Source organism: Oncorhynchus masou, chromosome 30 (assembly GCF_036934945.1).
Source record: "Oncorhynchus masou masou isolate Uvic2021 chromosome 30, UVic_Omas_1.1, whole genome shotgun sequence".
Classification (NCBI taxonomy): Eukaryota; Metazoa; Chordata; class Actinopteri; order Salmoniformes; family Salmonidae; genus Oncorhynchus; species Oncorhynchus masou.
This window is the reverse complement of record NC_088241.1, coordinates 10,015,310-10,038,205: the sequence shown is the minus strand read 5'-3', so window position 1 is coordinate 10,038,205 and position 22,896 is coordinate 10,015,310. Positions and strand designations below refer to the sequence as shown.

General features: G+C 42.1%; 1 protein-coding gene across 1 annotated transcript; it reads right to left on the bottom strand.

Annotated features, from left to right (window-relative positions):
- Window positions 1-805: 805 nt before the first annotated feature.
- LOC135522025 (intercellular adhesion molecule 1-like) lies at window positions 806-22,297 on the bottom strand. The gene is made up of 9 exons (XM_064947907.1): window positions 22,152-22,297; window positions 17,935-17,980; window positions 8,687-8,959; window positions 8,274-8,600; window positions 3,606-3,656; window positions 2,647-2,676; window positions 2,423-2,497; window positions 2,233-2,278; window positions 806-1,581 (listed from the first exon to the last, which is right to left on the bottom strand). Exons 1-9 carry the CDS (start codon window positions 22,161-22,163, stop codon window positions 1,557-1,559), a joined length of 885 nt encoding a protein of 294 aa, XP_064803979.1. The 5' UTR covers window positions 22,164-22,297; the 3' UTR covers window positions 806-1,556.
- Window positions 22,298-22,896: the final 599 nt, after the last annotated feature.

Below are 22,896 nucleotides of genomic sequence, written 5' to 3'. Positions count from 1 at the left end.
AATAACTTTCTACTAAAACATTTTGTCAGTCTGTTTTCTGAGTAAAGAACATGCTGGAACTACTGACCATCTGTTTTCTTTGTGAGTTATACAATACAGGAAAGGGAAGTGAACAGGTTTTATTTTTACATCCTGATAACTTTAGGGATATTTTGAAGATTAACAGATAGTGGAATGTTTTTCAGGGCCATTTTATTCATGAGGCTTATTGTATGAGGCTTGGCCGTTTCTGAGGTAATGATTTTAAACGTTTTCATAGAAACAGCTTGGCTAAAGTTGAGCAGGCTGTTCGATAGAGGAGGTGGAAACCTGAATTCAAATATGACTCATCTTGTCATTATCCAGCCAGACTCGCAATTAATTTTAATTTCAAAGTTGAATTCGGTAATGGAAATAACATTTAACAAAGACTAACAGGAAAATAATGCCCCTATTCTTCACTTGTCAGCGTGACTCATTTGTCCATGGAGTTAAAAAAAATGTATTCTCTCTCCACCTCTCTGTTCTGTTATAAGGACAATCATGTGGCCAGTGACACTTTGCTTCTTGAAAGTCCAATATCTTGAAAACTTGACTGTTGACATGCAAAACATCTTGGATCTGTATTAACAGTGCATTAATGAAAAAAATAGTGAATTTCCATTTAAAGGTAGAACAGAGAAGCTTCTCAGACATCTATGTCTGTATTGTGCCTTTGGCATGTAGTATTGGCAATTCCCTACCCGGAACCAGAGGGACTGTTCAGTTAGATGAGGCTGTCAGAGGCATGATGGACCTCCATAATATCTGTGGAAATGAGACCATGAACAGGACATGTATGTGATTTATTAGAGAAAATGTCATCCACGTTGGTGACAAATCTACAGATAAAATCAACATGAAATCTGTGAAAAGCTAGGCAAGAAATTTGCTGTCTCTGGGATATGAGAAAAAAAGGATCAATACCTCTTCCAGTGCTCTTGGGGGCGCCTCTGAGCTACGTAACATCTACAGTATGTATTCTGTAACATGTTGTAAGCATTTGAAAATATACATAGAAACATGATTGCCAAAGTATAATAAAACTGCATTTAAAACTACAGGTAAGTCTTCAGAAGAGTGAGGGAGGGTCAGTTGATCATGTTGAGTGAGTCTCACAGGCAGTCTGTGGGAAAGGCACCTGAAACACATCTCACGTTCTTATCTCTGAAATGACAGACGCAGAGTTTTGTCCAACGTTTTCACACACACACACACACATACACACACACACACACACACACACATACACACACACACACACACACACACACACACGCACGCACGCACGCACGCACGCACGCACGCACGCACGCACACACACACACACACACACACACACACACACACACACACACACACACACACACACACACACACACACACACACACACACACACACACACACACACACACACACACACACACACACACGCACATGGCCGATAAGGTCTGTTGCATCACTGTTGTTTCACCATGTCCCTCTGATGAACTCTTCTGGTGTCTTGAGGCCACTCAGTAACACGTTTGTTCCCTCACTACTCTCTGGCCACTTGGTACGACCTGGGAAAAAACACATGATGGCAATTAATGAAATGTCCGATTATCCAGGGTCAATTCATCTAAGGTCAGATTATCACATTTAAATTAATCAAACATTGATTATTCATCAAACAATGAAAACAAATATTTACATAACTGTACATGGCTGACGAACCAATCGAATACAGCCAAACAATGCTTTAAGCCATTTGTCAACAATAGGATCTAAGTCAGCAGTCCATTCAGTGATTATGACTGATGTCAAGACTGACTTTAGACACTTCCTATATACAGTGATTTATTCATGTTTACAGTACTCTATCTTCATAAACTCATCTAGGCACACAGATACTCACTCATGGTATAGATAGAATACAGTAGCATTCAATACCAACACAGAATGATATCCCTTAACATTGCAACCCAGCTGGTCCACTTGGCTTTTTACATTGTCCCTTTATGGTCAGTCACTTCACTGGAACACCTCCATTACAAATACTGGTGCATGATTGGGCCTGTGTTCCATAATGAGGTCACAGCCACAAAAGCGCTACCACAGTTGTGTCAGTTGTAGTATGTGAAGCTGAAGGTGACGTGTGTGGTTGGGTGTATACTGGATGTGTGCCTGAGTGTGTGTCACATTGATATAAGTGGCTATAGAGGACTACTCACTTCCCTGTGCCCACATGACACCTAGGATTCCGGCATACTTTATCACCTGTGTGATAGAGAACGAGAGAGAAAGAAAGAGTGAAAGACAATAAGAGGGATAGAAAGAGCTGTTTTGATGATAACAGTACAGTACCAACAGCGTGAATACAACAAAGCAAAGAGACACGGAGGGTAAATGTTTTCTACTCACAGCTAATGACCATAATACCCAGGATGAAGAGCACTGCAGCCATAGACAGACCGACAACACGGAGGAAGTGGTAGTCTGAGCACAGACACAGTGACACATAGATGAGTCTATTACCATGTGATTGGAAACCATGTTTGGAGGCATTGTGGTATTGATAAGTGGATATTAGCTGCTTGGTTGATCATTATATTTGTGCACTTCGGAAAAAAGTCAGATCCTCTTACCATAATTGAATGGTTCATCCCACCTTGCATCTGTGATCAAAGAAAATACAATATCACTTAGTTGAAAGACACTACTTGAATTGTGTGTTTTTAGAGCATAATAGGTGTAGCCTATATTCCTGCAACAAAGAAAGAGGTGGGAACAACAGCACAATGAGATGACAACAGAGCGGTCTGGTCCAGTTGATGTGTTGTTGAAGCCACATCTCAACCCTTACGTAAGCCTGCACAGCGCAGAGGGACACACTCAGAGACTTCTTGTCTCTTACATCAGCCACAATCAAGCATTAATCTGAGGACAAGTTAGAGACAGCGAGCTGAGGTGCTCTGTTTCTGTTTCACAACTCCTCTAAGGGTTTTGTTTGGGAGACGGGGAATGTGATACTGTCAAATGTGCTGTGAGATAACAATAACAAAAAACAAAAAACCCTCCAGATTTAAGGAAAAGCTAGGCTAGGAAAGGACTTTGCTACCCCAGGCAACAAGAGGAGCGATGGTTCTCTGTCAGCATTTTGAGTCCTTATCTCTGTCATATGGACCTGTACATAATTACTTCTCATTAAATTCCAGGTGCATTCCTTTTATGTAACTCTCACTTTTTTATAGAATTTCAGCATATTTCAATGGCACGACTCTCATAGGAAATCGGGTCAGTCTAATTACACTTTTTAAAGCGTATCAGTAGTGTCCTTGTCAAGTGCTGTAAAATCCACTGCCTGTCTATCTTAACGAGAAAGGGGAATGTAACATTTGCTAATTACAGAGCTAATTCGATTTTAAATTGCATGCACCCTTGACGTGAAAGACAGAACTGGTTATGGGAGATTCTTCATAGCAAAGCATCCATTCACTATAGCTGTGTTGCAGTGTTTTTCAGGGATTACCAATATGGGTGTTTATTTTTCTGGGAACAGGTAATTCCAATATGTCAAGGAGGGAATATGAGGTTTGTTGTTTACCTGCGGTCGTTAAGGACTTAGCCGTGGGTGTTGTTGACTTGTTTGTGTGAGCTGAGGAGAAAAGCAGAGAGGATGACATTGAGTTAGACGTGTGGCCTTGGTCTGTGGCAGAAATGTTGTAAACACACAATTTAAATTAGAAATGTAATTTTACATGAAATAATATTGTGTGACTTGCTTCAGCTCTTTAAAATTATTTGTGTGGTAGTTGAAGTTTAAAAAGTTTTAATTAAGCGAAGCAGTGAAATATAGTCAAAGTTAAATATATAAAAAAATCCGGTCTGGTTACTTTGATAGACTACTATATCAACTGTATTACTGGAGTGTGTTGTGTCATGTAAAAATGCCCGCAGTGTGACACAGCTCACATTCAATGATTATTGTGAGCCAATTTGTACACTTGTGATTGGCTGTGATTGTGACATCACAGCATGAAAAAGCTCACATTTTGAGAATTCTCACCGGTCAATTGGATATCTGTGTTTCTTAGGTAGATAACCTCAGTGCCTGATTGAAATCGATACTAAAGTTATGATAACTTTTTAAATATATTATTGTTTGTTTTGTGCTTCTGTCTGGGCTGACTAGTTAGCTCGCAACAGGTAACTTTAGCATCTGGGTGGAAGGTGAGAGTTAGCTGTTTATGTGTTAACATAGCGAGTTCTACATTGCCTCTTTGCCGGAGCAATTTTGATTGGTAGAAGTTATGATTTCAGATTTACAGTGAGGGAAAAAGTATTTGATCCCCTGCTGATTTTGTACGTTTGCCCACTGACAAAGAAATCGTCAGTCTATCATTTTAATGGTAGGTGTATTTGAACAGTGAGAGACAGAATAACAACAAAAAAATCCTGAAAAACGCATGTCAAAAATGTTATAAATTGATTTGCATTTTAATGAGGGAAATAAGTATTTGACCCCTCTGCAAAACATGACTTAGTACTTGGTGGCAAAACCCTTGTTGGCAATCACAGAGGTCAGATGTTTCATGTAGTTGGCCACCAGGTTTGCACACATCTCAGGAGGGATTTTGTCCCACTCCTCTTTGCAAATCTTCTCCAAGTCATTAAGGTTTCGACGCTGACGTTTGGCAACTCGAACCTTCAGCTCCCTCCAGTTGTTCTATGGGATTAAGGTCTGAAGACTGGCTAGGCCACTCCAGGACCTTAATGTGCTTCTTCTTGAGCCACTCCTTTGTTGCTTTGGCCGTGTGTTTTGGGTCATTGTTATGCTGGAATACCCACCCACGATTTTCAATGCCCTGGCTGAGGGAAGGAGGTTCTCACCCAATATTTGACGGTACATGGCCCCGTCCATTGTCTCTTTGATGCGGTGAAGTTGTCCTGTCCCCTTAGCAGAAAAACACCCCCAAAGCATAATGTTTCCACCTCCATGTTTGACGGTGTGGATGGTGTTCTTGGGGTCATAGGCAGCATTCCTCCTCCTCCAAATACTGCGAGTTGAGTTGATGCCAAAGAGCTCCATTTTGGTCTCATCTGACCACAACACTTTCACCCAGATGTCCTCTGAATCGTTCAGATGTTCAGTGGCAAACTTCAGACGGTCATTGTATATGTTCTTTTTTGAGCAGGGGGACCTTGCGGGCGTTGCAGGATTTCAGTCCTTCACGGTGTAGTGTGTTACCAATTGTTTTCTTGGTGACTATGGTCCCAGCTGCCTTGGGATCATTGACTACTCGCGTGTAGTTCTGGGCTGATTCCTCACCGTTCTCATGATCATTGCAACTCCACCAGGTGAGATCTTGCACCAACTGTTGTCACCTTCTCACCAAGCTGCTTGGCGATGGTCTTGTAGCCCATTCCAGCCTTATGTAGGTCTACAATCTTGTCCCTGACATTCTTGGAGAGCTCTTTGGTCTTGGCCATGGTGGAGAGTTTGGAATTTGATTGATTGATTGCTTCTGTGGACAGGTGTCTTTAATACAGGTAACAAAGTGAGATGAGGAGCACTGCCTTTAAGAGTGTGCTCCAAATCTCAGCTCATTACCCGTATAAAAGACACCTGGGAGCCAGAAATCTTTCTGATTGAGAGTGGATCAAATACCTATTTCCTCATTAAAATGCAAATCAATTTATAACATTTTTGACATGCATTGTTATTCTGTCTCTCCCTGTTCAAATAAACCTACCATTAAAATTATAGACTAATCATTTCTTTGTCAGTGGGCAAACATACAAAATCAGCAGGGGATCAAACACTTTTTTCCCTCACTGTATATAGCAGAGAAATTATACTAAGATTTCATAGCCTCTAAGGTTGTTGGGATAGTAGATGACTTGTGTAAAAAGGTTTACAGTGTTTACAGTTAAATAGAATGTTGGAAGCCATGGGGGTTTTCAACAATGCGAGCTTCTCTTTACAGTGGATGAAGTTGTTTTAGGAGAACAGCAAGTTTAGTAGTTTAAAAAGTATAAATGTTATCAAAAAGTTGTATCAAAGAAACTTAAGATAGAATGGCATCTTAAACAGTGTAAGAGGAGTGGTGTTCCAAATAACTATAACAAGTCAGAAATAAGTGGTATATCCTTTAAATTGTGGCATTTAAATATTTTACTAAAGTGAATAGGTGAAATATTGTCAAAAGTACAGTCGTGGCCAAAAGTTATGAGAATTTCACAAATATTAATTTCCACAAAATTTGCTGCTTCAGTGTCTTTAGATATTTATTTTGTCAGATGTTACTATGGAATACTGAAGTATAATTACAAGCATTTCATAAGTGTCAAAGGCTTTTATTGACAATTACATAAAGTTGATGCAAAGAGTCAATATTTGCAGTGTTGATCCTTCTTTTTCAAGACCTCTGCAATCCGCCCTGACAGGCTGTCAATTAACTTCTGGGTCACATCCTGACTGATGGCAGCCCATTCTTGCATAATCAATGCTTGGAGTTTGTCAGAATTTGTGGGTTTTGTTTGTCCACTCGCCTCTTGAGGATTGACCACAAGTTCTCAATGGAATTAAGGTCTGGGGAGTTTCCTGGCCATGGACCCAAAGTATCGATGTTTTGTTTCCCAAGCCACTTAGTTATCACTTTTGCCTTATGGAAAGGTGCTCCATCATGCTGGAAAAGGCATTGTTCGTCACCAAACTGTTCCTGGATAGTTGGGAGAAGTTGCTCTCGGGGGATGTGTTGGTACCATTATTTATTCATGGCTGTGTTAAAGGCAACATTGTGAGTGAGCCCACTCCCTTGGCTGAGAAGCAACCCCACACATGAATGGTCTCAGGATGCTTTACTGTTGGCATGACACAGGACTGATGGTAGCGCTCACCTTGTCTTCTCAGGACAAGCTTTTTTCCGGATGCCCCAAACAATCAGAAAGGGGATTCATCAGAGAAATGACTTTACCCCAGTCCTCAGCAGTCCAATCCCTGTACCTTTTGCAGAATATCAGTCTGTCCCTGATGTTTTCCTGGAGAAAGTGGCTTCTTTGCTGCCCTTCTTGACACCAGGCCATCCTCCAAAACTCTTCACTTCACTGTGCGTGCAGATGCACTCACACCTGCCTGCTGCCATTCCTGAGCAAGCTCTTTACTGGTGGTGCCCCGATCCCGCAGCTGAATCAACCTTAGGAGACGGACCTGGTGCTTGCTGGAATTTCTTGGACTCCCTGAAGCTTTCTTTACAACAATTGAACCGTTCTCCTTGAAGTTCTTGATGATCCGATAATTAGTTGATTTAGGTGCAATCGGACTGGCAGTAATATCGTTGCCTGTGAAGCCCTTTTTGTGCAAAGCAATTTAGACGGCACGTGTTTCCTTGGAGGTAACCATGGTTGACAGAGGAAGAACAATGATTCCAAGCACCACCCTCCTTTTGAAGCTTCCAGTCTGTTATTCAAACTCAATCAGCATGACAGAGTGATCTCCAGCCTTGTCCTCGTCAACACTCACACCTGTGTTAACGAGAGAATCACTGACATGATGACAGCTGGTCCTTTTGTGGCAGGGCTGAAATGCAGTGGAAATTATTTTTTAGGATTCAGTTCATTTGCATGGCAAAGAGGGCCTTGGCAATTAATGGCAATTCATCTGATCACTCTTCAAAACATTCTGGAGTATATGCAAATTGCCATCATAGAAACTGAGGCAGCAGACTGAAAATGTACATTTGTGTCATTTTCAAAACCTTTGGCCACGACTGTACACATTTCACCATAAATAACTACAGTCAGACTACTACACTTTTAGTCATAAGAAATTATAAAAAAGTTTTAGGCTATTATTTTGCATCTAGTGGAATAAGTTTAGAAGTTTGTTAGTGTTGACAAATTGAGGCTGGTATAGTAGAGGCAGTGACTGTTTTATAAATAGTTGATAGTAGCCTTTAGTGGGGGACTAGGACGTAGTAAGTAACCCAGAAGTACTAGTAGCAGTGCATTGCAGTAGTAATTCTAAATGTTTTAGGTAGGTAGGCCATGGGTTAGCTATAGTAAGTGGAGTCACTATTGTAGTTTGGTTAGTGAGTGTGGGAGTTGTTATAGTGGGTTAGTTTAGTGGGTTGTGTGGCATGATCAGTTTTATGTGCTCCCCCAGTGGTATAATCTGATTGGTAGAAGATAGTATGTGGAATGGAATAGCCCCGCAGCCCGTTAACAAGTCCCTTTATTCCACCAACCCCCAAAAGGAAACAAACAGACTTACAGTAAACAGTAACATTAAGAGGTTTTGATGACAAGGCAGAAGGTTTTGGTCCCTCTGGTCCCAGGTCCAGCTCTGCCTCACATCTGTACTCCACTTCACCCTCATATCTTCTGTGGGTGATGGTGATAGTGGAGGACATATTCACTAGTTCCTTTGTGGAGTCATTAAACCTTTGAGTCTCTATAGTTTCATTGCCTTTGTACCACCTCACAACCAGGTTCTGTAGAGGAGCGATGTTCTGGATGTCGCACTCCAGCTGGTACTCCTTCCCCTCCATCATTGGACCAGAGTGGCTCAGAGGAGAGATAGACACGCTGTCTGGAGTCACTAGAGACAAAATAGTTACACATAGTGAAATATAATGGATTTTACTGACAAAACTCACAAATATAAGAAAAAGAAAAACAACTTACTGTAGAGAATGACAGGGAGAATCTCAGTACACTGACTTCCATTTTGTGGATTGATGTAGCATTTAGGTTCTATTGTCCAGTCCATAAGGCTTCCCACAGTCCAGGTGACAAAGTTGACATTTTCTTGCAAACCTATACCTCCGAACGTGACCTCCCACCCCATCCCCTCGGGGTCTGTGGATGTGGTGCAGTTGACTGAGACGGAGTCTCCATATCTCACCACTACTCTGGGAGGGTTGAGCTCAACAGGACAGGAGGCATGTGTAGGCACACCTACAGTTCAAAGCATGACAGAGACCATAATCATATCATTTACTTTTTCAAGCAGACTTATTTTTTGTTTAAAGCTATATCCCAAGTATAGGTCTAGAATACAGAACAAATAAAAAATAGGTTACATGAATTGCCTTTTTCAGAAGGCAGTTTCTAATCAGTAATGTTTAAAGCAGCAAAATGCTACTTTTTGGGCGAAGTGGTAGATCAGTTCTGTGTGCACTATTTCTATGGTTCCGGTTTTCAAGTTTGGTTTTTGCATCTTTTACTTTCAGTTTTGTACAGCAGCTTCAAACAACTGACAATACAAGATTTGTGGCTGTGGAAAACATAAAATATATTTCACATCGGTTTAGATGGTTAAATGATTCTCTACAATATACAGAGCATTCGGGATGTATTCAGACCACTTGACTTTTTCCACATTTTGTTACGTTACAGCCTTATTCTAAAATTGATTCAATTGTCTTTTCCCCTCGTCAATCCACACACATTAACTCATAACGACAAAGTAAAACAGTTTTTTAGAAATGTTTGCTAATTTAGGAAAATTTAAAACTGAAATATCACATTTACATAATTATTCAGACCCTTTACTCAGTACTTTGTTGAAGCATCTAGCCGCGATTACAGCATTGAGTCTTCTTGGTTATGACACTACAACCTTGGCACACATATGTTTGGGGATTTTCTCTCATTCTTCTATACAGATCCTCTCAAGCTCTGTCAGACTGGATAAGGAGCATTGCTGCACAGCTATTGTCAGGTCTCTCCAGATATGTTCAATTGGGTTCAAGACCGGGCTCTGGCTTGGCCACTCAAAGACATGTCCCAAAGCCACTCCTGTGTTGTCTTGGCTGTGTGCTTATGGTCGTTGTCCTGTTAAAAGGTGAACCTTTGCCACGGTCTGAGGCACTGAGCATTCTGGAGTAGGTTTTCATGAAGGATCTTTTTTTTTTTTACCTTTATTTTACTAGGCAAGTCAGTTATGAAGAAATTCTTATTTTCAATGACGGCCTAGGAACAGTGGGTTAACTGCCTGTTCAGGGGCAGAACGACAGATTTGTACCTTGTCAGCTCGGGGATTTGAACTTGCAACCTTTCAGTTACTAGTCCAATGCCCTAACCACTAGGCTACCCTGCCGCCCCATCTCTCTGTACTTTGCTCCGTTCATCTTTGCCTTGATCCTGACTAGTCTCCCATTCCCAGCTAATGAAAAACATCCCCACAGCATGATGCTGCCACCACCATTCTTCACCGTAGGGATGGTGCCAGGTTTCCTCCAGATGTGATGCTTGGCATTCAGGCCAAAGAGTTCTCACTTGGTTTCATCAAACCAGGAGAATCTTGTTTCTCATGGTCTGAGAGCCTTTAGGTGCCTTTTGGCAAACTCCAAGCAGGCTGTCATGTGCCTTTTACTGAGGAGAGGCTTTTGTCTGGCCACTCTACCATAAAGGCCTGATTGGTGGAGTGCTGCAGAGATGGTTGTCCTTCTGGAAGGTTTTCCCATCTCCACAGTGGAACTCTGGAGCTCTTTCACAGTGACCATCGGGCTCTTGGTCACCTCCTGGCTCTTGGTCACCTCCCGGGCGGCCAGCTCTAGGAAGAGTCTTCGTGGTTCCAAACTTCTTCCATTTAAGAATGATGGAGGCCTCTGTGTTCTTAGGGATGTTCAATGCTGTAGAAATGTTTTTGGTATACTTCCCCAGATTTGTGCCTCTACACAACCCTGTCTCGGAGCTCTACTGACAATTCCTTCGACGTCATGGCTCGGTTTTTGTTCAATACGCACAATAAGCTGACTGGTTAGGTAATTTGTCAAATGAGCAAATTATTGTATTTTGTTAACCTCTTACACTTATGGTGGCGCTATTTCATTTTTGGAAGAAAAACGTTCCCGTTTTAAACAAGATATTTTGTCACAAAACGATGCTCGACTATGCATATAATTGCTACTGTTCGAAAGAAAACACTCTGACGTGTCCAGAAATACAAATATCTTCTCTGTGCGTGCCCTTTAACGTGAGCTTCAGGCAAAACCAAGATGACTTGGCATCCAGGAAATGACAAGGATTTTTGAGGCTCTGTCTTTCATGATCTCCTTATATGGCTGTGAACGCAAGAGGAATGAGTCTGCCCTTTCTGTCGTTTTCCCCAAGGTGTCTGCAGCATTGTGACGTATTTGTAGGCAGATCGTTGGAAGATTGACCATAAGAGACCACATTTACCACGTGTCCGCCCGGTGTCCTGCGCCGAAATTGGTGCGCAAAAGTCACCTGCCAGTATTTTTCCATGGGGCACAGAGAGAGAAGCAAGCTTCCACGAACTGCATGTCAATGAAGAGATATGTGAAAAAACACCTTGAGGATTGATTCCAAACAACGTTTGCCATGTTTCGGTCGATATTATGTAGTTAATCCGGAAAAAGTTTCACGTTGTAGGTGACTGCATTTTCGGTTCGTTTCGGTAGCCAGGCGCAATGTAGAAAACGGAACGATTTCTCCTACACACAGACACTTTCAGGAAACACTGCGCATTTGGTATGTGGCTGGGAGTCTCCTCATTGAAAACATCAGAAGCTCTTCAAAGGTAAATGATTTTATTTATTTGGTTATCTGGCTTTTGTGAAAATGTTGCGTGCTACATGCTACACAAAATGCTATGCTAGCTTTGCATACTCTTACACAAATTAGTCAATTTCTATGGTTCAAAAGCATATTTTGAAAATCTGAGATGACAGTGTTGTTAAGAAAAGGCTAAGCTTGAGAGCAAACGCATTATTTTAATTTTATTTGCGATTTTCAGAAATCGTTAACGTTGCGTTATGCTAATGAGCCTGAGGCTTAGTCACAATCCCGGATCCGGGATGGGGAGTTTCAAGAGGTTAAATTTAAAACAACATTCCAACCTTTTTTTGCCTAATCTAGTCCAAATATGGCATGATTCCACTATTTGTATCAGTTTACATCAGTTTCAATGCAGGGCTTTTTTTGAAGGCGAACTGACGATTCTACTATTGTGGCTAATTGTTATTGTGGCTCAGTTCACATAGGTGCTACAGTACGTGGGGTCGCTATTGTAGTTTGGCTTGTGTCAGTGGGGCGTCTCATAATGGGTTAGTTTAGTGGGTTAGTTTAGTGGGTTAGTTTAGTGGGTTAGTTTAGTGGGTTGGGTTAAGCTGTGTGGCATGATCAGACTTATTTGCTCCCACAGTGCTATAATTTCATTGGTAAAATATATTTCTGTTCTGATTTCAGATTTGAAAAGCAGAGAACTAGAAGATTTCATATGCTCTACGTTGGGAAAGTGGGCAAAAATGTAGTTCTGAAAAGTTGGGAGAAAGTTGTCAAAGTTGTTACTGAAACAGCTGTATCGTTTGACTGGTAGAATATATTCTATTCTGATTTAACATTTGTATATCAGAGAAGTAGACTAAGATATCATACGCTTTACGTTCTTGTCTAACTTGGGAAAATGGTCAAAATGGCAGTATTTTCAAAAGTTTGAGAGGAAAAGTACTTGATGCTTTTACTAAAACAGCTTCATTGTTTGATTGGTAGAAGATATTTATGTTCTGATATCAGATTTGAATTGCAGAAAAGTAGAATAATATGTCATACCATCTACGTTTGTGTCTTATTTGCTGGGAAAGTGGTCAAAATTTTAGTTGTTTGTAAAAATTGAGAGGAAAAGGAAGTTGATTTGATAACAAACAGATATATCGTTTGATTGGTAGAAGATATTTCTGTTCTGATATCAGATCTAAATAGGAGAGAAGTAGATTAAGATTTTGTTTTGTCTAGCTTGTTGAGAAAGTGGTCAAAGTAGCTGATTTGTGTCAAAAGTCACATTGTTTACAGTGAATAGAATGTTGGAAGTTACAGCTTCTTCAGAATGGGAGTTTTTAAAGAGTCACTGCCTTTAAAATCCCTTTGAAAATGGCCTTTGTGGTATCGATATGAGTCAGAAACAGTTATTCTTGTGTCAAATAGACTACAAAGTGTAAATAGGATAATTTTGGTCATAAGAGTTTGGAACACCCGTGCGTTACAACGGGTAAATGAAAGTTGGGTTTTGAGTTGATGATGTCTATTTGCGCACTAACATAGTGTGAACAGCTGTGGTGATTGCTCTCCATTCAATATAATAGACAGTGAGAAACACCTTAGTTAGATGTAAAATTGCTAACTAAAACATCCTTGGCAAAAACTTCAAATTTATTACAGAATTCTTCAGTTATCTTAGATTCATTCAATAGGCTTCCATAGTCTATAGTGTCTCACGGGGGACAAAAATAATTAACCAAACACGAAATCGGTGAGGAAACACCGGTAAAACTGAAATCTCGTTTTTCAAATGAGCAACAGAAAAACACACTTGCCAATCAGAATGTTCCGTGGCTATTTAACAATGGGAGCTTTAGAATGTAGAAGAAATCCCATTAAAGTGGATGAGGTTTATTAGAAGCTTAATAGGTTAAAAGGTATAAATGGTTTCAAAAGGTTGTATACAATCAAACTTGTCCTGACCAGCCTGCAGGTTTTAAAGTTTAAAAAAAACAACTTTATTTTACTAGGCAAGTCAGTTAAAAACAAATTCTTATTTTCAATGAAGGCCTAGGAACAGTGGGTTAACTGCCTGTTCAGGGGCAGAATGACAGATTTTGTACCTTGTCAGCTTGGGGATTTGAACTTGCAACCTTTTGGTTACTAGTCCAATGCTCTAACCACTAGACTACACTGCCGCCCTGGCTACACTGCCGCCCCGGCTACACTGCCGCCCCGGCTACACTGCCGGCTACACTGCTGGTTGAATGGCGTTTCTATCTTAAACGGTGTAAGAGGAGTAGTGTTCCAAATAATAAGTACAAATTCCTCTGTCGCAAGTTCCATTAATGAAATAGTCAGAAATAAGTAATACATTACTAAAAGTGTGCTTTCTTTCGCCAGTCACAGTAAGTCCTCAAAATGATTACAGTAACTGAACCAAAGCTCTATTAAGGAGGAGGACAAAGTAATTACGAACATTGGTGAGCTGCTCATGTACGGCCACCGATTTCCATTCATCCTGCCGGTGAAAAAGATTCAAAAGAAGGTCCTATTATTAAGAGTGAAGTCCTTGAGATTAACGGGGAGTTGTGGCAGGTGGAAAGATACAGAGAAATAGGAAAAACCCCATGTGACATCACCTAGAAATGACAAAGAGTCACTTCCACCGGTCGATTGGGGTGTGTGGTGGCAGGGCTCTGAGCAAGGGACCCTGTTGACAGAAAACTAATGACTTTTCAACTATTACACAAACAAAGCAGTTGGGTGAAACCTAAACAACATATTACAAGACAGTCGGAAGCACAAAACATGGCTACTGCTGAAATGATTCTCCACAACAACTGAGTAATGTATTCCTAGCAGCAGCCAGGGTTGAGAATGTGTCCACACACAGCCATTGGGAGGGACAAAGGGAGGGAGTTACTCAGCTAACAACAAACGTTCCCACAACTTTAGAGAACATTCCCTTAAGAGTGTCATTAGGCCATTTTAAGTAATGTTTTCATAGGACTGTTCTGGTGATGTGCAAGGAATGTTTCCTTACTGTCAAATATAACTTACCCAGAATGGGGTTACCATCTTCTCAGAATTAAAGATATCAATGTTCTAGACATGTTTCATGGTATGGTTGCAAGAACATTCATGTGTCCAGTTTTCTGAGAAATGGGGAACCACTGATAGCTCTTTGTCTGTTGTGAACGTTAGGGATACTCACACACACAGTGTATTTAACATAGTGCTTTTAACTTACATGTTTTACACACTTTAAAATAGATGATTACATTGTAATTGTGCATTTACACAATAATTATTTCAGTATTTTAAGAGCTTTTTCTATAGTTGTCTAATGTTGTTGGGGCATGTTAAGCTGTTTAAATGATATTCCTGAATTACTATGATCAATGATATAGTTTTTGTACTTTTTTTTGGTACTTTTATCAGAGCTGAGATTTACTCCAAAGTGCACTCAACTTATTGCGTACACCTATTGAGCTGTTTCATCTACATGAGTGCCAAAGGAGGAGGGGTTAAGGTTTCTTCTGGACAGAGCCTAACTATACTGTACCAAAAGTAAATCATAGGAACTCAGTTGGGGTCTCAACTTACTATTGAGAATTAAAAATAGTAGTATACACAAGGTGCAATTTTGGTTTTGTGTAAGCAGTTTTTCTCTTGTTATGTCAGTCACTGACAGTCACTAAATGATCCCATGTCAGCATATATATTTTGTTAAATCTAGCGGCCAGCTGTCTAAACTTGTAGTAATCATTGATTTTGTTAGTTGACTCTCACTCAAATACACTAGAAGTCCAAAAGTCAAATATCTAATTCCAAAATCATGGGCATTAATATATAACAGCCTCCACTCTTCTGGGTAGGCATTCCACTAGATGTTGGAATATTGTTGAGGGGACTGGCTTCCATTCAGCCATAGCATTAGTGAGGTTGGTCACTGATGTTGGGTGATTAGGCCTGGCATGAGTCAGCATTCCAATTCATCCCAAAGGTGTTCGATAGGGTTGAGGTCAGGGCTCTGTGCGGGCCAGTCAAGTTCTTCCACACCGATCTCGACAAACCATTTCTGTATGGACCTCGCTTTATATATGTGGGCATTGTCATGCTTAAATAGGAAAGGGCCTTTCCCAAACTGTTGCCACAAAGTTGCAAGCACAAAATCATCTAGAATGTCATTGTATGCAGCCACTTCTCCAGATGGCTGCGAGCTTTACACCACTCCAGCCGAAGCTTGGCATTGCGCATGGAGATCTTAGGCTTGTGTGCGGCTGCTCCACCATGGAAACCCATTTCATGAAGCTCCAGATGAACAGTTCTTGTGCTGACGTTGCTTCCAGAGGAAGTTTGGAACTCGGTAGCGAGTGTTGCAACAGAGGACAGGATATTTTTACACGCTACGTGCTTCAGCACTTGGTGGTCCCGTTCTGTAAGTTTGTGTGGCCTACCACTTCGCGACTGAGCCGTTGTTGCGCATATATGTTTCCACTTCACAATAACAGCACTTACAGTTGACTGGGGCAGTTCTAGCAGGGCAGAATTTTGACGAACTGACTTGTTGGAAAGGTGGCATCCTATGACGGTGCCATGTTGAATGTCACTGAGCTCTTCAGTTAGGCCATTCAACTGCCATTGTTTGTCTATGGAGATTGCATGGCTGTGTGCTCGATTTTACACACTTGCAGGCAACGGGTTTGGCTGAAATAACCATATTTGTTAATTTGAAGAGGATCTACATACTTTGTGTATATAGTGTATGTCAAAGTGTGTCAAATATTTAAGTTTAATTTTCACAAGTATCACTGTGTAATGTGTAATGTTCTGGGTATGTTCTGTTTGACATTAAAGGAACGTCTCCTTACTGTAACGCCAAAACATGCTGAAAAGGTTCTCAGAAGGTTTTTTTTCCCACAAAGATAGAATGTTACCCAAACTTACGGAAAACTGGACACTCAAACATTAAAGGAACATTAAGGGTAACATCATAAAAACATTATCTCTCCCTATAATTGTTAGCTGGGTAGATAGATTGGTGTGAATGTGGTGCAGCGTTGTTATGAAGGGGCTGCTCTGCCCAACACAGAGGTGGATTTTCCTGGCCCTGAGAGACGGGAAAAGCAGGCCTTTGTACACACTCTGCTCCCCATCAATACCTTCCAATTAACCACTCTGTGATGAATCGCTACAAGCTCACTATGGACCCACTGGTTTCCCACAAGCAAATGTGATTAGAACTTAATCTATTTTCTATCAGGGAAATCGGTTCTGTTGCTGAATCCCTGTGAGGTAATTTTAGATATTTACAATGTGGTTCAGACGAGAGATGTCACTGAACAAACTGTGGCTCGGGACTGTTTAGACCCCTAGGAGGTGCTGCAGGTGGTCCGCAAAAATATATGGCAAAAATGTATAGGTTTTTATGAATGTCACTAGCAACAACAGACTGAACAATTTTTTAAATACATACCTACTTTAGAAAAGGGGAATATGTTATTTTTTAATGATGTCTTTATTTCTCAACTTCTAATATTGAGCAAATTAAACTCATTGGAGCTCATTACACTCCCTGGAGTATCTGACATAGGCATTGAAAAAAAGAGTACCAGTCGTGGTGAATGACGCTAGCTGCTGGCAAGCTTTCTTGACTTGGACAAACATTTCTGTCAACAAATTGCTAACCTTTGTTTAACCAGCTAAACAGCTGCTACCAACATGTACTGTATGTGGAGTAGGCCTGGCACATCTGTCGTATAATAATCATCACAATTATTGTTATACATTTATTTTAGGAGAAGGGAGAGATTGAACTTTATATTCAAGTAGATATAGCTCACCCAATAGCAGTTTTCATTTTTACACGGAGAGGGTGAAGTTAGGAATCGTTTACGAGCAGAACGGCACAGATGGGAGGAGAAGCTTGGTTTCCAAAAGTTCGAGGTGATCAAAACCATTTGGTTTTGAGGCAATTATGAACTGTGGCCATTTGATTTGATTATTACATTAAATTGTTAAATTCTATAATCGCCGCAGCTCTAGCTTGGAGTTACCTTTCTAACTAATAGGCTATGATAGATTTGATACTTTTTCCAATTATAATGTGTGGGGGTCAAAATAATGAAAACCTATCTACCAAATGTATTCATTTTGAAATGTTGATTACTTGTCCTTCTCATTATCATTCACCGGATGATAAGACAAAACATCTGAAGAAAAAAAACATGTTTTGCTAACATATAATGGTGGTCCCTGGGCAAGGAAAGGTGCAAACCCCTGGTTTAGACATTTTAGTTTGAGATGAGAAAGGGAGAGAGTGTGTATACAGTATGTTTATAAATGAGAACAGTGTGTGTGACCGTGGGTGCACGCATGTGTATGTGTGAGAGAGAAATAAATTGTTATTTTTGATGACTTACCTGGTAGTGTGAGAAACAGACATATTGCCATCGAGCTCAGCTGAATCTGAAAGACAGAGCATGTGAAGAAGTGAGAGATAGATGTGAGTGAGAGATTCATTGTGGTACAGAGTTTCAGCAGGGTCTATAATTAATACAGCATTAAGCTGACTACTACTTCAGCTGTAAATCTGCAAGATAAGCAAAGGCCCTTAAGCAGCACAGGTGACACTGCAATGAATACAGATCACTTAGAGGCAGCCACACATGCACATCTGCTATACCCACAATAGATTACAACAGACACATGACAACCACACATCTATCAACCTTCATTAACACCCTGCTTGTTTGTGTGCTCCCGCTGCACGTAAACACACACTCACTAATGTTCTCTCTGCCCATTATAGTGCTGAGTAACAGGTTTCAGAATCAGCTCCTATCTTTACAGTAGCTGTAATAGTTCTGTAATGATTCCCTAATGGTTTTCTAATGGTACTCTACACAACGAGACAGACACTACGAGCTACTGTGCGGAACAAGGGATGCATTCATGTAGGCCCATGAGTTATATCAGTATAAAGAGGAAGTTGCCGTGTTACTGGTTTCATGTCAGTCACTGAGGCTACATGTGTCACACCCTGTACTGTATCACATGTCTTGTGGTTGTCTCCACCTCCACCCCCCCCCCCCCCAAGGAGCTGCTTATTATCAAAGCTGGGACCAAGAGACTGAAAAACAGCTTCTATCTTAAGGCCATCAGACTGTTAAACAGCAACCACTAACATTGAGTGGCTGCTGCCAACACACTGACTCAACTCCAGCCACTTTAATAATGGGAATTGATTGGAAATGATGTAAAATATATCACTAGCCACTTTAAACAATGCTACCTAATATAATGTTTACATACCCTACATTATTCATCGCATATGTATACGTATTTACTGTACTCTATATCATCTACTGCATCCTTATGTAATACATGTATCACTAGCCACTTTAACTATGCCACTTTGTTTACATACTCATCTCATATGTATATACTGTACTCAATACCATCTACTGTATCTTGCCTATGCTGCTCTGTACCATCACTCATTCATATATCTTTATGTACATATTCTTTATCCCCTTACACTTGTGTATAAGACAGTAGTTTTGGAATTGTTAGTTAGATTACTTGTTGGTTATTACTGCATTGTCGGAACTAGAAGCGCAAGCATTTCGCTACACTCGCATTAACATCTGCTAACCATGTGTATGTGACAAATAAAATTCGATTTGATTTGATTTATCCCTGGTGTATATATCCTTGTGTTTCCTGTCTCTCTGTGCCAGTTCGTCTGGTATGTTTTTCAAGTCAACCAGCGGGTTCTTAGTACCTCTGCTTCTATCCTCTTTTGCTAGTCCTCCCGGTTTTTGACCATTGCCTGTTTTCTGGAATCTGTACCCGCCTGCCTGACCATTCTGCCTGCCCTGACCTGGACTCTGAACTGGTTTTGACCTTTTGCCTGTCCTCAACCATTCTCTTGCCTACTCCTTTTTGGATTGTTTAATAAATATCAAGACTCAAACCATCTGACTCCCATGTCTGCATCTGGGTATTGCCTTGTGCCCTTCTAACATTTCTTTTGAAACACAGGAAAATGTACTCATAGCGGTTGTTTCTACCACTTCTCTCCCCCACACCAAAGTGCAGTCAAGCACATTTTTCACACAATGAAGATGGCTGACAATCTCAAATGAAACATATAATAGGATATACAAACTGGATGAGTGCACTCACATTTTCTAAACCATGGAATTATACTGAAGCCATGTTTCCATTTTTCCAACTGAAAGCCATGATTTCTGTATAGTTACACATATCACAATTTAGCTGAGGGGGAAGTTTGAGGTCGCTGCGATCACATATACTGTAAATAATTTCTGAACTCCTTAGTGTTGCCAACAAAAAAATCTAGTTGCAGAATGAGGATCTGTCATAACAGCAACACTTACAATAATCAGCTGCTACTCTCAGCACTTTCTCTGAGACACACAACTACTGTACAGGGTCATAACAGCAACACTTACAGCAATCAGCTGCTACTCTCAGCACTTTCTCTGAGACACACAACTACTGTACAGGGTCATAACAGCAACACTTACAGCAATCAGCTGCTACTCTCAGCACTTTCTCTGAGACACACAACTACTGTACAGGGTCATAACAGCAACACTTACAGCAATCAGCTGCTACTCTCAGCACTTTCTCTGAGACACACAACTACTGTACAGGGTCATAACAGCAACACTTACAGCAATCAGCTGCTACTCTCAGCACTTTCTCTGAGACACACAACTACTGTACAGGGTCATAACAGCAACACTTACAGCAATCAGCTGCTACTCTCAGCACTTTCTCTGAGACACACAACTACTGTACAGGGTCATAACAGCTTTTTCTAATCGCTCTTCATCTGCACCATATGGTAATCATAGACATAAAATAACAGGCAAACAAGTAAACCCATTCACTCTGAGGAGAATCGCAATCACCCTGACAACCTTTTAGTTCTGACAAAAAGCAGTAGTGTATACAGAAAAATAACATCAGTAAACCAACAAGGAACCCAATGATTATTTGTTCTAGAGGGATGGAGAGCAGGGAGCGAGGTGGATGAAGGCAGGAAAGGAGGAAGGCATTGACAGCCAGAGGAGTGTTTTGGTGTTGTATCAGTACCTAGCTGAGATCCCCTGACCTATTCTGATGGCAGCATGTCCTCAGGGGAGCCGGTGACAGGTGAGCGTCAGTGGGAATCATGAGGCTTGACAGCTCAGATTAGCGGGTCACGCCGGTCCTAATTTCACTCTGAAGCCTCTGAAGCATATGTCAAGGCAAGGGCCTGTTTGCCTGGGGCTGTCCCAGCCTCCCTACCAGACTGTCTCTCACCCAGCCTCCCTACCAGACTGTCTCTCACCCAGCCTCCCTACCAGACTGTCTCTCACCCAGCCTCTCTACCAGACTGTCTCTCACCCAGCCTCCCTACCAGACTGTCTCTCACCCAGCCTCCCTACCAGACTGTCTCTCACCCAGCCTCCCTACCAGACTGTCTCTCACCCAGCCTCCCTACCAGACTGTCTCTCACCCAGCCTCCCTACCAGACTGTCTCTCACCCAGCCTCCCTACCCTCACCCAGCCTCCCTACCAGACAGTCTCTCACCCAGCCTCCCTACCAGACTGTCTCTCACCCAGCCTCCCTACCAGACTGTCTCTCACCCAGCCTCCCTACCAGACTGTCTCTCACCCTCTCACCAGACAGCCTCACCCAGCCTCCCTACCAGACTGTCTCTCACCCAGCCTCCCTACCAGACTGTCTCTCACCCAGCCTCCCTACCAGACTGTCTCTCACCCAGCCTCCCTACCAGACTCACCCAGCCTCCCTACCAGACGGTCTCTCACCCAGCCTCCCTACCAGACTGTCTCTCACCCAGCCTCCCTACCAGACTGTCTCTCACCCAGCCTCCCTACCAGACTGTCCTCACCCAGCCTCCCAGACTGTCACCCAGCCTCCCTACCAGACTGTCTCTCACCCAGCCTCCCTACCAGACTGTCTCTCTCACCCAGCCTCCCACTACCAGACTGTCTCTCACCCAGCCTCCCTACCAGACTGTCTCTCACCCAGCCTCCCTACCAGTCTCTCACCCAGCCTCCCTACCAGACTGTCCTCACCCAGCCTCCCTACCAGACTGTCTCTCACCCAGCCTCCCTACCAGACTGTCTCTCACCCAGCCTCCCTACCAGACTGTCTCTCACCCAGCCTCCCTACCAGACTGTCTCTCACCCAGCCTCCCTACCAGACTGTCTCTCACCCAGCCTCCCTACCAGACTGTCTCTCACCCAGCCTCCCTACCAGACTCCTCACCCAGCCTCCCTACCAGACTGTCTCTCACCCAGCCTCCCTACCAGACTGTCTCTCACCCAGCCTCCCTACCAGACTGTCTCTCACCCAGCCTCTCTACCAGACTCTCTCACCCCTCTAACCCCCTGTCTGACCGTCTCTATCTCGCTCACTCACTCACCCATTGTCTGTTTATCTTTCTGTGTATCTGTCTGTTTGTCCGTCCATCTCGAACATCTGCCACAGGCTCTCTCACTTCACATATCTTACTCTCTCCCTCTCTCATGAGTGCCAATGTCCCTCCCTACCTCCTCTCCTCTTTGAGTCCCAAATGAAAGTCATTCAGCTCACCTTGGTGTCCATCCTGAGTTGTCGCGTAGTTCCAGAGCTCGTTCCAGAGCAGCATCCACGGTCTCTTTCCTCTGTGTGTCAGTCAGGAACCATTAAGAACCGTTAGTCGACCACACCCTTCTGCTCATGACTTCCTTGTTCCATATCTTGCGCACTACACTTTCTTTTTCTCTCACCCACTCTTTCTATTTGCTGGCTCTCACACGTGGGCCACGTCACTTCCTTTTTTGTTCTGTCTTCCAGACTATTCTCTCTCACTGTCAGTCAGTCTGCCTCAATCGTCTCTGTGTTAGTGGTTCTCTTCTGTCTGTCTTATAGCCTGACGGCTGGTGTTTGCGGCTGGTGTTTGTCTATCTGTCTGTCTCTCTATTTCTCTCTGTTTGTGTTTGCTTGTCTTTGTCTGCTTGTCTCTCTTTTTGACAGCTTCTCTCCATATCTGTGTTTTTGCATGTCTCTCTTTTTAACAGCCTCTCTCTATGTCTGTGTGTCTGCATGTCTCTCTTTTTTCACATCCACTCTCTATGTCTGTGTGTCTGCATGTCTCTCTTTTTGACATCCTCTCTCTATGTCTGTGTGTCTGCATGTCTCTCTTTTTGACATCCTCTCTCTATGTCTGTGTGTCTGCATGTCTCTCTTTTTGACATCCTCTCTCTATGTCTGTGTGTCTGCATGTCTCTCTTTTTGACATCCACTCTCTATGTCTGTGTGTCTGCATGTCTCTCTTTTTAACAGCCTCTCTCTATGT

Bases quoted from the DNA above. Each gene is read 5' to 3' on its own strand.
- LOC135522025 (XM_064947907.1), bottom strand. The intron at 2,279-2,422 runs GTGAGTAGAAAA...TCTATCACACAG, and splicing joins GGGTATTATGGTCATTAGCT to GTGATAAAGTATGCCGGAAT. The intron at 1,582-2,232 runs GTGAGTAGTCCT...GTTTTTTCCCAG, and splicing joins TGTCATGTGGGCACAGGGAA to GTCGTACCAAGTGGCCAGAG.